At 46.1% G+C, this 19,169-nt stretch overlaps 1 protein-coding gene across 1 annotated transcript in view; it reads right to left on the bottom strand.

Annotated features, from left to right (window-relative positions):
- Window positions 1–11,740, bottom strand: part of CYGB (cytoglobin) — a 154,444-nt gene extending 142,704 nt beyond the window's left edge. The window contains exon 1 of the mRNA XM_086951252.1: window positions 10,625–11,740. Coding sequence (XP_086807378.1) covers window positions 10,625–10,770 — 146 coding nt within the window. The 5' untranslated portion in view covers window positions 10,771–11,740. The remainder of the gene's footprint in view (window positions 1–10,624) is intronic.
- Between the last annotated feature and the right edge of the window lie 7,429 nt (window positions 11,741–19,169).

Below are 19,169 nucleotides of genomic sequence, written 5' to 3'. Positions count from 1 at the left end.
TTGATCTAATACTTAGTAAAGCTTTGGTTCTGCAATGACTGTTACAATGATTCACTGTTCAGGAAAATGCAGTTGGCGTGAACCGCACCCAGTCCCACGGACCACGCACGTAACCTGGGCTTCATCCTGGACTCCTCCCTCTCGATGATCAGACAAGTCAACACCGTCTCATCATCATGCTTCAACATCCTACGCATGCTCAAAAAAATATTCTGTTGGATCCCCACCGAAACAAGAAAAATGGTCACCCACGCACTGGTCACAAGCCGTCTGGATTACGGAAACACCCTCTACGCCGGAACTACAACCAAACTACAGAAAAAAATCCAACGCATCCAAAACGCCTCAGCCATACTCATTTTGGACATCCCTCGACAAGCTCACATCTCCGACCACCTGAAAGACCTCCATTGGCTCCCTGTCAACAAGAGAATAACTTTCTGTCTCCTTACCCACGCACACAAAGCCCTCTACGACCTAGGACCCGAATGCCTCAACACGCGACTTTCCTTCTACACCCCTTCCCGCCAACTACGATCATCCAATCAAGCCCTCACTGCAATTCCGCGCATCCACAGATCCACCATGGGGGGGTAGATCCTTCTCCTACTTAGCGGCCAAAACCTGGAATTCCCTCCCCACCCACCTCCGCCTTACACAGAGCCACCTCTCCTTCAGAAAGCAACTAAAAACTTGGATAGTCGATAAGTAAAGCACCTCCCTCCCTCAAGCGCCTTGAGACCCTCCGGGTGAGTAGTGCGCTATTCAAATTGTAGAACTTGAACTAGAACTTGAACTTGAATGTATGAAGCTCTGTGGTTATACTGAATAAGCAGCTACCTATGTTATGCCATCTATTAATGTAATAACTGCACTTCCACAATTGCTTTATTAACCTTCCTGCTTTCTCAAATTTGCTTGAAAATGCACGATTTTTCTTCTTTTTTTTCAAAATTTTCGTGGGGGGGGTAACCCCCCCAAACCCCACTTGTGGGGTTCAGGCTCGCTCGCTACGCTCGCTCGCTACGGTGCTGTATGCAAATCACTTTGCGCCTCACCACTTTCAAATGTCACCCACCGCCCCTGGTATTGTTTGTCTTTATTGTTGAAAAATCAGGTCTAACGCTTATGAACTACGCTGACGACTCCCAAATCATCTTCTCCCTATCTGAATCTTGTCCTCACTCCCCTTCGTTACTTAAGGAAGGACTATCAAAAATCTTGAACTGGATGACAATAAACCAGTTAAAACTGAACGGCGACAAGACGGAAATACTGATTTTGGGAAAAGATCAAGATCTCTGGAATCCCGTGCATTGGCCTGATCAGATGGGCGCTTTTCCTACCCCGGTGTCCCACGCCCGTAATTTGGGCTTTATACTGGACAATTCCCTATCCATGAACAAACAGGCCAGTAAAGTAACCAGCCTATGTCTCACCATAGTTAAATGGTTGAGGAAGATCCTCTGGATGCTGCCTGTGTCAACGCAAAAGACCGTAGTCAATGCCCTTATTACATCAAGGCTTGACTACGGCAACATTCTGTATTTGGGCGCAAACAAATCTGTGATCGGATGACTACAGGTAGCGCAAAACGCAGCGGTCAGGCTACTCTGCAATATTCCGAAGAACTCCGGAGTCTCGAACCATCGTCAGAATCTTCATTGGCTTAGGATCGAAAGCAGAATCCGCTTTAAAGCCCTGAATTATATGTTCAGAATCAAAGCAAAAACAGCACCAAAATATCTCCAAACTCTTGCCTACCTCTATACGCCCAAGAGAAACCTCCGGTCGCAGACGGCAGCCTGTTTCTGCATACCAAGGTTCAAACGAGCAAGAACAGGTGGCAGATCCTTTGCCTATCTGGGACCCTCCCTTTGGAACACGCTCCCCCCTGTATCCAAAAGGAAGAAAATTATTTTAGGTTCAGAAAGCTTGTTAAGACCTGGCTGTATGAACAATAACCACTCAACAGTCACCTCCCTTTTCTGCCCTCAAACTAGCTGTGTCTAGGCGCCGGGAAACCCTTTGTGGGTAGCTGTTGCGCCCTATAAATTGATAAAATAAAATAAAATAATAATTTATTACAAAAGCCTGACCGCAAGCCTCACTGCCGTGGTGTGGGGGCATAAATTTAAAATCTCAGAAGTCCTAATTTACCAGTTCATCTCTCTGAGAGGGTAAAATTGAAAACTATTAAACAGGCTAACATCATGAGCTATACAAATGCTACAATACAGTACAATCTGACACTTAAAATGCTTAGAAAATGCTAAATGTGTATTACGTGGTGCTGTGTAAACACGTCATTAAAATTAAGTTATCTTCTCTTCCCACGAACTTTAGTCCACCAATGCACAGTGAAAATTCCACCTAGATGGTAAATGTGACCCACCTCCCCCCTCTCCTGCAGAGTTGCAAAACATGCTGTACTAGAAAAAAAATATAAAGGTGGCAGTTCTCAGACCCTGAATAAAATTGTACATTTAAATCCCTTTTTCGGCCTGCTTGAAATGGAAAGAAAGAAGCAACTGTACTGATTAATGCAGTTTAAAGTATATTTATTCTGTACTAGCTAAAAATAGTGAGTCATGGGTAAAGGCATGAATCGAATGATTGCAGTTTGGTCAGAGGGCGTTTGTAAGTGTATGCAGTCCCCTCCCTAAAGGTACGTCTGCTGTAATTGAGACCCACAATGACCAGCTCATAGTTGCTTTTGTGACTACTTCTAAATGACTGCTGCCTTTAGAAACGTGAATATTTCTGTTCTTTTTTGGGGAAAGTGCTACAAATTAAAGTATTACAGAGAAGGAGAAGTCCAAATGAGGCATGGGCTATAAAATCGCACTGACAAACATGCAGAGCTGGCCTGTAAACACAGCAACACACTGTGTTAAGGTGCAACTAACTCATAGGGAGCGAGGCTGACACCCTCTGCTGTACTACAGAGACTTTACAGCTCTGAGCAAATGAACAAGAGTGCAGATAATATTAGCACAACCTCCAGCCTCCCACAAGCTGGAAAGAAGGGAAGCACACAGAACAGGCCCACTCCGCTCCGACTTCCTGACACCCGTCAGAAAGCTCTTCAGATGCTGCTCTCTGGTGATATTCAAAATAATGGAAAATGTTCAAACCATTCTTAGTTTTCATTCTTCCCTACTGAAATGTAGTCCAGAAAGAAAAGGGCAGCACTTGGTGCTCTAAAAAGGGCTGCCTGCAGACCGAGATACCTCCCAGAGGAGACATTTACTGAAGAAATAATGAGGAAACAAGCATTTGTAATGCAATAGGTCTCACTTTAGCAAGACTTAGAGCTATTGGCATTAGAAACATGAATGTGGGCGCTGTGCGGAAACATAGCTTTTCACACGTGTATGTAAAACTTATGCACGTGGTATCCCATGAAGCGAGTGCCATGGTTACTAAAAAAAACATAAAAGCTGACGCCCTGCTAAATATAAAGCTGGCGCCCTTATCCATAAAAGTTATAAGTATCGAAAGAAACATGAAAGCAGGCGCCATGTTAAAACATGAATCGAGGCACCCGTGTACATACTAGTTAGGTGCGTGGTGGCCCATAAAGGGGCCACAGTGGTGATAAAATAAACAGTGCAGGGTACTAGGAACAGGTACTCACACCACACAGTAACACTAGCAGGAAATAAAACAAGTAATCCCCAAAGGAACACATAAACACCTACAAGCATAAGGAAACTGTAGTTGACCGGTGTTCCTGACCTAAAAACTGAAATGATGCATCCGGAGCACCAACCAATAAGGAGCCAGGAAATAAAACTGACGCAGGAGTGAACCAATTGCAAGCAGCAGACTGGATTACACTCTGTATAGGGATTACAGCAGGTGATGCAGACAGCTCATGCGGGCTGCCTAGGCTCACCCTAAAAATGGAAGTGCAGGGTGCAAGTCAAACACATGCCACATATATGCTGCAAATAAATTCAGTAAATAAATGACACCACAAATTTAAATCAAAGGTGAGATTGACCACGGCCCTGCAACTGAACAACGCTTCCGTTCAACAAGAGGTAAACATGTGCACAGGCAAAATGCACTCCCTCACAGTGAACAATATGAATGACTGAAGTGGGCTGACCCCTTGCACTGTGCTAAATGCTGTGGTGGGCGGAATTAATATTTTAATTACACTTGAACAGACCAATGAATAAAGCCCATTTACAAAAAGCCCTATATGTATGCATGTTATGCAAATATTTTTTTTTAAATAATTGTCTGGAGAAACAGCTAAACCTGTCTCAAAGGCCAGACTTAAAAAGGCTTTTTCAGTTTGAAATGCTTCTACGTGGGTAATACATACAACTATGGTTGCAGTGCATCTTGGCAATAATAAGCATAATTTACTACTCCAATATCCGCTTTAAATATAACATAACGTGTGTCAGTAAAATGCATGTTAAGCCTGTAAGGTAACTTCATGCTGAAATAACATATGTTTATTGTTAAGGAACTGGATGGTTGGAATAGTTGCACTAGAAATTCTAGTGTAAATTCAAACATTTTAGACAAAGATCAGCTTATGAATTCTTAAAATACTCAAATTTTCATCTTGAATGCATGCTTTTGAATTTTGGCATACATACATTAATTTAGCAAAGCAAAACCTTCTAATAGAGTAGGCTGGACTGCACACAGCAAAGCTACTTATAAGTATAAGCTTCCAGTAGCACACAATCTACTTCTTGGAGTAGCGTGTGTTAGATCTTTTGTCAGCCTTTGACACTGTGGACCAAAGCAAATTCATTACCTGACTAGAATGTTAAGGTGTCAAAGGAACCACCCTAAAATTGTTTACGAAAGATACTAAAAAATGTTTTTTGATAATTTATCTTCATCAGCTATCCCAACTGCGACTGGAGTCCCCCACAGCTCTGCCCTCAGACCCCTTCAAAGTAACACCTATTTTCTTGTACTAGCAACATTAGTTAGAAATGTTGGCTGGTCATTTAACACATACTATACCGATGGTGCTCAGCTGAATATGTCAAGTATTCAAGACAGTACAGACTGTCTAGTTGCAAAGGACCTATTGTGGTTTCACTAAGAACTTACAGGGGCTTACTGACTGTCCATTGCTTATCATTAGTTTTCTTTATTGTCACTCATTTTCTTGCTTCTTATTTAATGAATTTCTTGGTGCCAGCTTTCCCATCTGGTGTTTGTCACCCAGAGCATAGCTTATTTTCCATCTGTATGATTGTCTGGCTTCTAGTCTTCCATTGCTCACTTTTAGGGAGCTACTTTTTTCTTTGTAATTAGGCACTCCAAGATAGTCAATCAATCAATCAAAACACTTGTATAGCGCGCTACTCACCCGGAAGGGTCTCAAGGCGCTTGGGGGAAGGGGGCCGCTACTGCTCGAACAGCCAGGTCTTGAGTTGTCTCCTGAAGGCGAGGTGGTCCTGGGTCAGCCGAAGGTGGATGGGGAGGGAGTTCCATGTCTTGGCCGCCAGGTAGGAGAAGGATCTGCCTCCGGCGGTGGCTCTTCGGATGCGTGGTATGGCGGCGAGGGAGAGGCTGGCAGACCGTAGCTGGCGGGTGGGCGTGTGGAAGGTTAGGCGGTTGTTGAGGTACTTGGGGCCCAGGTTGTGGAGAGATAGTGCATGTGTTTTCCAGCTCTCTCTCGTGTGCTTCTCCCTCTGCCAAATACCCACCCTGGAACTCCGTGCTGCTGTCTCCCTAGTGTTATAAACTCTCTCCCCATGTGCTTCTGCCCCCGCCAGACTAACTGCGTCCCCAATGCTCTGTGTTGCTTATTTGCTTCTGTCAGCCCCACTGTTGCTCTCCCTCGTGCGCTTCTCTTCCCCAACCCACCATTTCCCAGATGCTTCCCTCCACCCTCTCCTCCATCACCTGCAAGTTCGCTGTCTTGTTATTCAATGCTGGGGGTTTTGGGGGGACTGGATTGGCCAGGACCAAGCAGCAAATGCCTGCCAGTCCCTATGCCTTTAAAAAAAAAGTGCGTTGGCACTAACGCTTTTTCATTATTTTTAATTTACCGATCATCCTCAGGTAGGTAAGTTAAAAAAAAAACGTGGGTGCGTATGTGTGCGTGAAGACGCATTGACGCACAACACGTATGTGTGCCCCCATCATTATCCCTTTTTTTGTTTGTTTACTTTTGGCCATGCTGCACAGAATCGCCTAAAGGCATTGACAAAGCAATTGGCCACAAAGACAAGATATTTTCGCTGCGCAATGCTTGTTTTTCAACTCACCCAACCCAGTTTTAAAATTGACAGTTTGATAAATTGTCTTTTTAACATCAAAATATGGATGGATCGGAACTGGTTAAAAATTAATCTGAATAAAACCGAAGTATAAGAGTTGGTAGCAACCCCCGAGCTGGTCTCTTTCCTTTTCCCACTCCCAGGTCCATTGTTAAGGAGTAAAACAAGACATCCTTCTGAAAGCTGATTCGCGGATCTCAGCCGTAGTTTCCTCCTATGCTTTACGTTTTCATAAGCAATAACCTATTCTGAAATTCCTGCCAGAGGAAGTCAGACGCTCTGTACTCTTAGCTGTGAGAGGCTCGAGCCTGGACCACTCCAACTCCCTTCATCTTGGCATCTCCAAGTATAGAATCCATAGGCTGCAAGTTATCCAGCCCCACACTGCAAGGGTGTTTGCCTCAGCCGACCACTGCTCACCCGCCCTTGGCAATCCGACAAAGTATGGTCAGACTGTGTACTGTGCACAAATGCCTCGATGGACCTGCCCGTGGCTTCCTTACACGAAGATTTTAGAAACATTGTCCCGCTATATTTTTGCGTTTTTCTCACAGTCATCTCCTTGCTCTGACGCGTTTCAAGTCCACTCGGAGAGACCAATCTTGTGTCTGTTAGCTTCCCATCTTTGGAGCAATCTTCCCTCATCTGTAAAAGAGGTGGCGCCTCAACTCACTTAGGAAAAGCCACAAATTCTACCTTTTTACCTCAGACGTCCATTTGTCACTTCTTTGCCTAGCGGCAATAGACCTACGGGCTGTGGTGCTCTCGAAATACTGTCAACAATGCGCAGGAGTCAAACGTTCCAGATGAATGTGCGGCATCCAGACATTCCACTCTGACGATTCATTCTATGGGACAACCATACACCATTTTTACAACCGGATTGGCCCGAACACCAAGCAATAGGGTTGGCACAAATACCTGGTGTTGTGGTGGGTGGGCTGAAGAGCTCGCCTTTGGGACAGAGCTGCGCGTGGGCGCCCCTGGGGCTTACCAGTCTGCTAGGAGCAGCGCTAAGCTCCCTTTAGATCTGTGAACACTTCTCGAGGTGACATATTATTGATCCCTGCTCTGTTGCAGCTTTGCCCCAGAATGACTGCTTCATTCTGACTGTGTGCCTTATTGTATACATTGTTTCAGCGTCCCTTTGGCTTATGAACGCACTGTGCTTGTCTCTGTGCGGGTTCGTTAGGAAGGCTATGGTGCCCTTTGTACGTGATGTGCGTTGACGCCCTTTCAGATGGAAAAAAAGTTGCATTTGAATGCATTATAAGAAATGAATAATAGTTAAAATACAGTCTATATTGAATCTTGCTCTCTCTCTTGTACGTTTTCTGGTGGATTAAACAGGCTTCATGTGTTAACAGTCTTGCTGCAGAACCCCTGGTCGTGTCTTTTTAGGTTAAACCCCGTTCCTTTCCACTTTCTACCGGCAGCGCCTTCATTGATGTACGTTATCGATTGGAACGTCTCACCTTCTGTCCTTGCCTGGCGTGGAGTTGAGCCCACACTCCGCGCTCTGCCGCGTGCACTTGCCTTGGTGGCCCGCTCCAGTGCTCAACACCTCATGCAAAATTAACTTGACATGGTGGGGCTTCCTTACTGGTTCACCTCAGCGATGTTTTTTGGAGGAGCAGCACCTTCGCTACATATCGGGGCTTCTTGCACCACAGGTCACTTTAGTTAGCTTACAATAATCGTGCCACCCCCATGCTAACCAATGGGTACTTTAATAATACCAACTCTGCCCTCAAGACCACCAGCTAACGCTAGTAATTATCTGGTACTGCCTTTTGGCTGCGGCTTGAATTAACATTAGTCTTTGTGGGGATAGTTAACCGGGTTTAAGAAGTAAAGTCCGACCCCATCGTGAGCAATCTTTGGGGGTACCAATGTTTCTTGTTCTAATGGTGATGTAAAGATGTGTTCAACCAATTGCCTACCAGTAGCAGTGGCTCCTTATCTTATATATAGCGGATTTATGTAGCAAGTAGCTACCTGAGCGTTTCCTAGAACTAGGTGAGTCAAGAGTCCATCCTCAATCAGCCGGAGCTATACCCTGCATAGACAAATGAGGGTCACACCATGTGTTGGGCTTTTTTCTAACTCTAATCTCATTAGGTTCCGTTCTTAGCTCCATTGGCACACAGCCCCATAGTTTGAGGGCAGATCGGAGAAAGCTCCTGATGCTTTCTTGTGTTTTCCTTGCACTTTGGCAGAAGAACAGAAAGTTTGGGCTGACATCTTAATAGAGATCACACCATAGAAGCTTAGTCGCTTCTTATAAATACCCCCTCTTGAAGCACCTCAATGCCTTTGAAGTGCAGAACACAATGATTGGATCCGTAGAGGAACACATTCGGAGGCCTCTAGCATCATACTGAGGTCAGGGGATGGTGAGTTCCGTAAACATGTCCTTCCACAGTGTGTGCTGTGTTCAGACATCAAAGCTCTCAAGCCAGAATTGAACATGCAGAGATCCCTGGCCTTAGGCTAAGATGAGAAACCCGGTGATCTCTGTCCACTTGTCCTGTCAGACCGGTGGAGTCGATTGCCCTGGTTCAGATTCTCTCATCTTTAGGTCTCTGACTCAGCTCAAGTGATGATCATTATATTTCGGCCATCAGGTCTGAGTGATATATTCTTAAATTGTTACTCTCAGTTCGGATGCTCAGATCTTCGTCGCAAGAAGCATCATTAGATCTCTGACTGGTCCTCAGGTAAGGGTGATAAATCTTGAGATCGTGGGCTTGAGGCCAGGGTGATCCTTGTTTTTTAGGCTGATGCCAGGCACATGTACCAAAGGGTGTAAGGGTCACTACCTCTGGTGGCAATATAAGTGAAGCTTCTATGCAGAAGGTGTCCGGGTCCCTGGGTGAACTTAGTTACATGCAAGGAATGTGAGGAACTCCTGGTGCAGTCAGTGATGCAACCGAACTCGATGCTAGTGATAGGGGCTGGGGACAACCATCGCTTTAGTGAAAGCAGTGACTCCAGGGTAGAGGAGGCATGAGTTGTAGCCGGGGCATGAGTGACACTGAGGGACTGGATGTGTGGGGGTCCTGGTGGATTATCAGTGATGCCTGGGTTTAGGTGTGGGTGAGCAGGCCTCCACGACGACCCCGCTATACACTCATGCACTCTCCGCATCCTTCCCCTCCACCCAGTGCTGGTGTAGGGTGTCTCAGATGAAGAGACCGCAAAGGTTATGGTCAGTTTAACATTGGTAACCTGGGTCCAACCGCTCCCAGTATCCTGCCAGGGACGTGCATGCAAAGAAATGGACTTCCAGACCGTGACTCTGCCACTCCACCCCTCTGATGCACCTCGCCAACCCCTGGCACTACCTCCCCACCTGCCCCTGGCACTACCATACCACTGCCTCTGCTCAGCACATCTCTGCCTCTTCCCCAACACCCGACGATGCCACTTTCTCAATACCTAGCTCTTCCTCCGTGCCAGCCCCTGACTCTGCCAACTTTCTCAATACCTGGCTCTTTCTCCGTGCCACCCCCTGACTCTGCCACCTTACGCAGTGCCTGGCTCTGCTGCTGTTCCTGAAGCTGCCTCCACTCCTGCAGATCCAGCCCTCGAATCTGCCACCGTTCCGCCATCCTCCATCGACTGACCCTTCCACCCCGCCTCGCCCTGCCGCCCTCATCCAGCCCTGGCCCCGACTCCTATTCACTAGACCCTGATGCTGCCACCCTCCCAGTAAGCCCCAGCGCGACCTGTCCTCCGGCCCCAGCCCCGAACCCCACAACCCCACTTACTACCTCTCTGGCGACCCAGAGCCCCCGAAAGAGTCACCAAGACTTTGAATTTCACCCCGATCTGTCGCCCACCAGCCCTGCCTCTGCCATCTCTACTCCGGCAGTACTTGCCCCTTCAGTACCTGAGGATGGAGAGACCCCTCCCTACCCAGATACCCCAGGAGACACGACACCCTTTCCCATCGGGTGCACCCTGTGAACACGACATAACCTCCTCTTTTTTTCTTTTATGGCAATTTTCTGTAGCGCCGAACTCGACCCGTAGGTATTGCAGCTCTTTAAATGAGCACCAGTTACATTACAAGAAGACACGTTCGTTTTTGGTAGGCACGAGGAGATTAAGTGATTTGCCCAGATCACAGGATGTTGACCCCACGCACACCCACCCTCTGCCTGCGTACATACCTGCTGAGGATGGGGAGCCCCTGCCTCTCCCTACACCATCGTGTTTCTCTCGCCTGCTCTTGACAAGGGTGAAGCCCCCCGGCCTCGTACCTGATGAGGATGGACCCCTGGCCTCGTACCTGATGAGGATGGACCCCCTGCATCGTACCTGATGAGGATGGACCCCCGGCCTCGTACCTGATGAGGATGGACACCCCCACGTCCTCGCAGTTGACGTAGACCCGGCTCCATGTCTCGCGGATGAGGCGCTTCTCCACCTCGGTGATGTCCTCGTCCCGCTCCCACCTCTCCATCTCCACCACTCCGTCCTGGACCTTCTCCATGGAGGAAGCGACGAGGGGCGGCGGGGAGCGCAGAGAGCGCGCGCCCTGCAGGCTGCGGGGGTGCCGGGCAGGCGCGGTGTGGGGGCGCCCCAGAGATGGAGGCTCCAGAGAGTGGGGGGCTGGTCCAGCGGCAGGGACTGCTCTGGGTGCGGGGAGCTCTAGGATGTGTGTGGGGGAGGGGTGCTGTGGGAGACAGGGGTGATCTGTCCTTCACACCAGGGGGCTGCTTCGGAAACAGGGGGTGCCCTGAACCGTGAGGTGCTCCGGTTGGGGACTGTTCTGGAGGTGCGAGTGCGGGATGCGCTGGCAAGGGGGCGGGCAATGGGGCTGGCAGAGGGGCTCCGTCAGTCGGTCTCTCTGACAGAGGGATGCTTCCCTCCGGGTTTGCTCTCTCTGTTTATGGGCGGGGAGATGCGCGGGAGGCAGGGGTGCTTCTCGGTGGCAGTGTGGGTGATGTGGGGGAGTGCGTTGGTGCTCTCGCGTGGGTTCTGTGTATGGGGTGGCTGTCTAAGTAGAGATGCAGTGTGGGCTTCACTGTGGCACTCTGGGTTGGTATCTTCTGATGGGCAGGGGCTTCTAAAGATGGGACCGCTGCCCTGGGGGTTGCCCGGTGTTTGAGAACGCTTGCGTCCTGGGGGGTACCTACAAATATAAAGGGGTTGGAGGTTTCTCAATGGCTACTCTTGGGATGGGTGATACACTCCTGGGGGTATTCTATCAGGGGGTTGGGGGCAATGAATGGGGGTCTTCTCCCAGGCAGCGGTAGTATGAGCTTGTCTCTTCGAGTGCTGCTCAAGAAATGAGAGTCCCTCTAGGGGCGGGCTGCTGTGCCGAGGGGCGCTGCTCTGGGTGGTGGGCGAATGCCTGGCGGCTCTCCAGTCAGCAGATGTGCCCTCAACCAGACCTCCCCACCCAAACGACACTGCCCTGGTGGGGTGGGCTGCAGTGTGCGCGCTCCGAAAAACTGAGCAAAAAGTGCTGTCACCCCGGAGCCTTTAAGGGCTGCCTGAGCACCGGCTGTGGCGCGTGGTGCTTCTCCGCCCCGCCCTCACTGCCCTCCGCCTTTAGGGCACCCTGCGCTCTCCAGAGGGGCGGGGAGCGGGAATGGGCTTGGGCTGCGCAGCTCCCTCGCCCCACACTTCAAAAACCACCCGGGAGTGGGACTGTTCACAAACTTGGATACAGAGGAAATAAAACAGCCCTCGGTCATGTATTGTATTGTAATTGCTTTATTTGAAGCGCTTACAGCCCTCACGAGGCGCAGAAGTGCACGATGGGAGGAGTGGCCCGCTTCATCTCGAGGGAGTGAGGCTTGGTTCGAAGAGTGTTGAATACAGCATAGCATAGGTGGGAGGAATCCTATGGTGTTTGCGTGGCCAGAGCGCCCTTAAGGGGATTTAGGTCGCAGCGCTTCTGAGCGTAATGGTGCCAAGAGAAGAGAGGGATTGGGATGGAATGCAGGCGCTGTACAGCAATTGATTGTTGTGCAGTAGTAGAGGTCTTTAGAGGCACAGCGCACAGCTCGCGCTGGACACAGGCACTTAACACTGAATAAAAACCCCGGAGCAACAGGCGAGACGCCGCGAGCACGGTCAGTGACCTTGAGGGTCCTTCCAGGCGTGACAACCATAGCGGAGAGTGGTGGTGCGTAAATATTAGTCCCAAATTACAGCAAGAAAAAGTGAAGCGAGCGAGCCCATCTTTTAGGAGGAATGGATTCGGGGCTGTCCCCCACCACAGTGGTGGCTGGTGACATTTGAAAGTGGTAGGGCGTAAACGCTGTGAATGTGTTGTGTCGCGAGCGAGCATGATTGACAAAAGGGGAACTGGAAGGACTCTTGCGACAAGGACATTTTGAAAGAAAAAAACGGACCAAATGGTACAAGTCAAAGCAAATTTCAGAAAGTGAGAATATTTATAAAAGTACTTAGGGACATGTAGTCCTGAAATAATTAAACACATTTAAACACAGCATTCCTGCTTTCACCCCTCCCATTCATTTAGCCTAACTGCATTATTTTACCCTTCATTAAGCAACAATAGACTTCTCTTGGAAAGGCAAGTTAAAAATATGTAGCTGACAAATGTCATGGGAGCTCTCTGCAAACAAACCAATGAGTTACCAACATTTGAAACTGACCTACCTTGGAGTAGAATAAACCCCCAATGAGCCCTTCACAGCTCAGCAGCTCTGCTGAAATCAAACGCTTGCTTTGCTTGCATGGAAGCACAGACAACTACAAAAGAACGCTTCCAGGTCAGAGATTTAATTTCACATGATGATACCGTCAATCTTTCTAATTTATCACTCTTGCTGGCACAGTGCATTTGGCGCTTTATCACTGCCCCTGTAGTGCTGCTGCTCTCACATGACACGGGGCAAGAGGAGGGCTGCGTTGGAGCTATGGACGACTCACCTGCCCTATCTTTGTAAAGTGAGGGGTACTAGTGCTAGAGAGTTGTGTTAGAGCGAGGCTGGAACTATGTACAACGCACCCGCCCACACCTTGCAGGAGTCAGTCTATGCAGTGCTGGAGGAGGGAGAGGGAATAAAGAGAGGAGGGAGAGAGCATAGAGAGAGGAAGGGCGAGAACAGGGACAAGAAGAGGAAGGGAGAGAGGAAAGAGAGCTTTTCCAGGACGCCAGAGGAAGCGTCTGTAGCTTTAAAAATCATTTGTGATCGCAATACAAGGCAAGAGTAACACCTCCAGATAATCACGTCGATACAAAGAAGTGAGCATAAAGACATGGCCACAGAGAAATGGGAATGCAGAGATTAACATCCAGAGGCGCCTTCACAAACGGCCCTGGAGTGGACTGGCATCCTCTCTCAGCCAATCCTGGCGCTGCCAGCAGCACCAGGATTGGCTAAGGGCACGGTTAATCTTCGCCCGCCGCCTGCCCATTAGGAGTCCGAAGGGCTCCTAATGGGCATGTGCAAACAAGTGAAAACACAAGTGCTCACGACTGGGCACGGGCTAAAAATTCGCCCTCCGTCCCCTGCCCCTGGTGACAATCAGGTCAGTTTGTAGTGTAGTTACTATTTTCCCAATAGGCTCTGCGCATTGGAATAACATAAACGATAGTGTAGACATAGGACTGAGGTCGACTAGGTCTCTATTGAATATGTTAGACTTAATTTAGGTTTGCCAGCTAGCTCAGAGGTCACTAGAAACTTTCTCGAATGAACAGGGAGGAGTGAACCTCCCTGATTAGACAAGAAGGGATTCAGCTTCTGACAACCGCATAAACATGACAACTTTGCTCCCCCAGAATAAGGAGTATATCTCCAGAGTCGTGTGAAAACAACAGATAGCTATTTCACTCAGTCAATCATGCATACTTAGTTTCACCAGAGTGCAGAGAAATAGAGAGACGGGCGTTTTCAATAAAAGGTGTTATTTTATTGAGCAGTCTTCTTTCTCATGCAAGAGAAATGAATTGCCACAATTGCAATACTTGTTATAAAGTAAAGTGCGTACAGTAAAAGGAGTATTATCAAATAATACTGTAAAAGCATTGATATGGTTTCTGAGCCATATGATACTTAAAAGGTATAAAATATATACAGTTACATACAACGATAATAGTTTGACTAAACATACTCAACTGGTGCTTCTAAATACGCCTACCCCCGTTGTACCTAACCTAAGCCTAGTACGTGGGAAGGAGTAAATGAGTTGCAGTTTAAGTTAAGTTAGTTTTTGCCAAGATTCTGACTCAAGAATTCTCTAGGGATCTAATCCGCTCCGTACCTTAGTTTTTAGAATGGAGGAGGTCTTGTATCTCGCTCTCAGGACTCGATCTCCCAGCAACCCACAGGGGTGACTGGGAACACCAGAGCTGGATTTTCTCGGCAGGAGAAAAAGACAGCGTCTTTCTCAGTGCGTCAAGTGGGAGGGACGGCTTCCTTCGGCTCTCGCATCAGCTGGGCTTAGGATAAGTAGATTGCCGCTCTGCTCCACACCACCATGTGTTGCTTAAGGCAAACGCTGGTATATTTATACCTGGAAGGTGCCATGTTTGACGTAAGGTTGGACATAAGACGTCAATAAAAAGATGTCACTAAGAAAGGGCCGTTCTTTTAGTGCTCGCAGGAGTTCTAGGACAAATCAAAACAAAAGCACGGGGAATTCCCAGGTTGCTGGAGGTTTGGTATGTTGTAAGAACTCGTTGTGCTTTCTAGGAGTCTAAGGAAGTAGCCTTGCCGCATTTGGTTTGCATTGGCTTTTACTAAATATGAAATATTCAACTAGGGTCCTAGATAAAACTACAACACCCACTCCACGTATAATGTCCATCATTACTAAATACTAAGCAATATATAAACATATAGGTATGCATGTGTTTCCTCATCCCACCCCAAAATACATTAAATGCATTTGGAACGGTATAGATACCCGAAAATGAGTATTATACTGTACGCATATAAGCAGTGGTATCATTCAGATGATGCAAATATAACTGACAGCTGAACGAATTACATAAATTACTTTTATGAAATGGCTCTTAATACAGAAGAGCAGGTTGAGGCCATTTCATCACATATTAATACAAGATTGTAAGTGTGCTAGAGGCTGATTAAAAATATTGTCTCTAGATTCTCTAAAAATAGAAGTTCCGTTCTTTAAGAATAGTTCTTCTTTAAGCAGAGTACCATGTGCCAAAAAAAGTAAATATTTTGGAAATTGGGAAAAATAATTTTGCTATGAAGGAGAAAAGAAAAATCCACTTCCAATTGATTTTAGCAGTTTTGTTTATAAAATTCGAAGGCCGAATTCAGAGTTCAGGGAACGCTGTGTGCTCGCTATTTCAATTGTTATTCTCGTTGTTAGGAGAGAACATTACCTCAGCTAGACCAGCAAAAAATTTGTCTACAACAGTAGGTGAAAGTTGGGCCAACGCTGAAAAATCAGAAATAGTGCATATGTGCGATGCAATGCCATCATCGGTGTTTAGATCAGCAATGTACACAGAGGGTTGTACCTGTGCGCTGTCGCTTTCATCTCGTACTCCACCGCCACCTAATCGTAATGGTGAAGTCTCAACGAATGCCATCATCAGAATCGGTAGCCGCTGGGGACAATAAGTTGCATGAGTCGTTACAGGACAAAGCAAAGCTTCGACATCCATCAGTACTGTTGACGGTAGTGTAAGACAGACGTCCAACACACATTCTTCTCCGCATAGCAGACATCGAAGCACTGGTAAGATGCAATTTTGCCAGATCGGTCTGAATGAAAGAAACCAGGTTCTATTCAGATCTCTTAGCCGGGCCAATCTGAGGACCTTAGTGATACGGTCTCGGTATCGTATTGCTAGGATCGTTTCTTCCATCGAAGCTTGAGTTTTGTCTGCGGCTTGATTTGCCATATCAGAGCAGGAGGATCAAAAATAAAATTCCTGCTACAAGTCACAAAATAAGAGGCAGGCCACCAAAAAGAGAGTGCACAAAATTCAGGAAGATGCTCAGGACTTTCTCAAAGGGTGTTAACAGTCCCAAAAAAATTGTCTTAAATACATGTGCGATGCCACTGGTATCTGACATGTTTAACATTTGGCTTAACATTTCTACAAAATGCACTTGGCAATTTGTTGATAAAAGTGTATGTATCTCTGCCGCTGTCCTTGCAGCCTGGAGGTCATATGTCTCTTTGGGCGAGGTTAAAGGCACAGTTGTCTGTAAAAGAATAAACTTCATTCTGCTTAAAGTATCAATTCGAATAAAAAAGTGATATTCACAGAAGGCCATAATGCTGCCTCCATGTCTGGATTGCTGTTTGGATACAATACTTGCATACAGCAAATGACCCTGGACGTTATAGTTACGAGATAGGGTTTTCCTGGCACCATTCCACAACAGCTGTGGTCACTTAATATAACGTAGCTACCGTTGGAAAGCTGTCTGAAAAAGGGCTCTATCTGTGTAGCTGGGGTGCCGTGCAGATGAAATGAAAGGTTGTTTGATGAACCCTTGCAGGATCCATGCAAGTTTATACCTTCGCATAGGAGTGTACCGCTCAGTGATGTTTTACAATTAGTACCACTAAGAAATACCTCTTTCTTGCCTCCACTCCAACATCTATGAGTAAAAGGTAAATTCCAGGTTGATTTGATGTATCCTTTACCCAACCTTTCATACAGGCCTGCTGGTATATACTTCTGGCAGTATTCAAACTGGAAAGTCGTTATCGGGATTGTAATGGTGCCATGTATTATCCATTCAATGACAGGACTTTCTGACATTGTCAACAGTAATCTCTCAAGTTTTTCAATGCTTAGCACCGTATAGTCTGCTCCTTTCTGTGCCAACGAGATTTGTCTATCAGTAAGGTTAAAGATAGAAAATAATGACGTTGTGTTGATTAGACGCCATGACACGTGACCTGAACGCAGATTTTGTAACGTCCAGCCTAGCTGTACAATATAACGCAATTGGGACTGACCATGTTGTAACATTATCATATCCTGTTCTATTATATCAATTGCAGATGATACAATGCTGTCCAGCGAATAGATTCTGGAGGACAGAGTCGTTAACCCATTGTCCACTACAGAAAATGTTTTTTCCAAATTAATATGATCAAGTTCTTGTATTTTTTCAGCAGTTTCAGTTTGATTTAATTTCCAAGCTTCATTGTATGCTGCGTATGTACCGGCGTATATGAAACGTTTTTGACGCTGCTTGCGTGGTCCCAGTATGAAATCTCGCAAGTCAGCACCTTCTTTAAGTAAAGTTAAGTGCTGCTTAATTTTGGAAAGTGTAGATCTCTGTAGCCACTTGAGGCATAATTTTCCTACACTGTATGTTGTAACTATCTCTGGATGTTGTCTTTGGGAATATCTCGGGTCTGGCCTGTTCTGTTTGAACCCCTGTATTTTGCTCAGGAATCTATCATGACAGTTATTAGTGTCTTTGGGCCAGATCAACCATTTTTCCAAGTCAGGAAGTGTTCTGTTTTGTTTTAAAATATATGCCACGTCTAACCCCTCATCTGTAGGGGTGTTTCTATCAGTTATTGGCTTTGGTATAGACGGGTTGTTTAGATCTTTTATCTTGGCTAAACCAAGACAGGTTGTTTGCTGAATTGTGTCATTCAGGAACATTATTTATTCTGGAATCATGCAGGCTCTAAACAATGCTTCTAAACCTTGTACCTGCCATTCTTTTGTACCCCAGATGGTTTTTGTCTCAATGTTGTTTTTCCAGAATTCAAAACCAAATGTAGACGTTTTTTCATAAAATTTTTCAGAAAAAATCAGTTTAGTATTTGTCAACATGTTTTTCACCCCTGTCTTATTTGATATTTTAAAATGTTTCGGGATCAGTGACATTAAACCCTGTGAAATATGTGACTTTTTCAAGAAAGGTCTTTGAGCTGCCTTTGTTCCCATTGATTATAACTGAGAATATTTCTAGGATTTGCAGATTTATGCAGATAATGATGCCCAAAGTGGTTAAAACAGTACATTTCCTCATAACTCGACAAACCCTGTAAATAATCATGTGCAGTAAATTTTGCTGACATTTCTAAATCTGACATCATATTATTAATATTTTCACAGTCCCAATCATCAGAGAAACTACTAGGTGATACAAAGTCACTTAAGAAATTTTAAATTGGTGTGGAAATTTCAAGAGTTCAACCGGCCATAAATTTCATAGTCAGTTTTGTTCCATGCTATACCACCAGGTATAGGGATGGCTGTGATGTTCACTGATGACATTTCTCGTTTTTCAATGTGTGATGATCTGTGTGGTTTCAGGACCAAGTTGATGTTCTGACTTGCTGTGTCCATTGTACTATATTTTCCATCAATAAATCTACCCAAACTTAGAACCAAGATGAGCCATAGAAGGAGGAAAAGTACACCTAACACAATCCATAGTTTTATCCATGAAAAGTTAGATATGTTTCTTTGAGCAGAAAAAAGAGTTCTGTGGCTTTTTCTTTGAATGTTTTTGTTTCTTGCTTGTCTCCATGTTCACTTGGATCATCGGTAAAATCATCAAAGTTGATAAAGTAGCCAGATGCAGTTCTGTCAATTGGTGGGATTGCTTCCGGTTTTCTATTGATCATTGCATTTTCTTTTGTTACTTTTGTATAGTTTGAGGCTACATCGTCGTAGACTGGTGTTTATTGTTGGATTGTGGCAATTTGGGTTTCAAGAGCCACAAGTTCCATGGCTTTGTTGCATAGCCCTTTTTTAATTACTGCAGGTTTGTCAAACGTGATTAGTCTCTCAGTTTGAACCTCTTGGATTGTAGCAAGATTTGGTCTTCTGCTACTTCTTGGGAGTCCGCTGGGCCTCCTACTTATTATTGGCCACATGGTTGTGGTTTCACCATGTCGATTGATACAACTCGGTTCTCCTTTTTACCAGCAAGGGGCGGTAGT

This window comes from Lissotriton vulgaris, unplaced genomic scaffold, assembly GCF_964263255.1.
Source record: "Lissotriton vulgaris unplaced genomic scaffold, aLisVul1.2 SCAFFOLD_950, whole genome shotgun sequence".
Taxonomy (NCBI): Eukaryota; Metazoa; Chordata; class Amphibia; order Caudata; family Salamandridae; genus Lissotriton; species Lissotriton vulgaris.
Note: the sequence above shows the minus strand (reverse complement) of the source record. Positions and strands in the feature narration are given on the sequence as shown.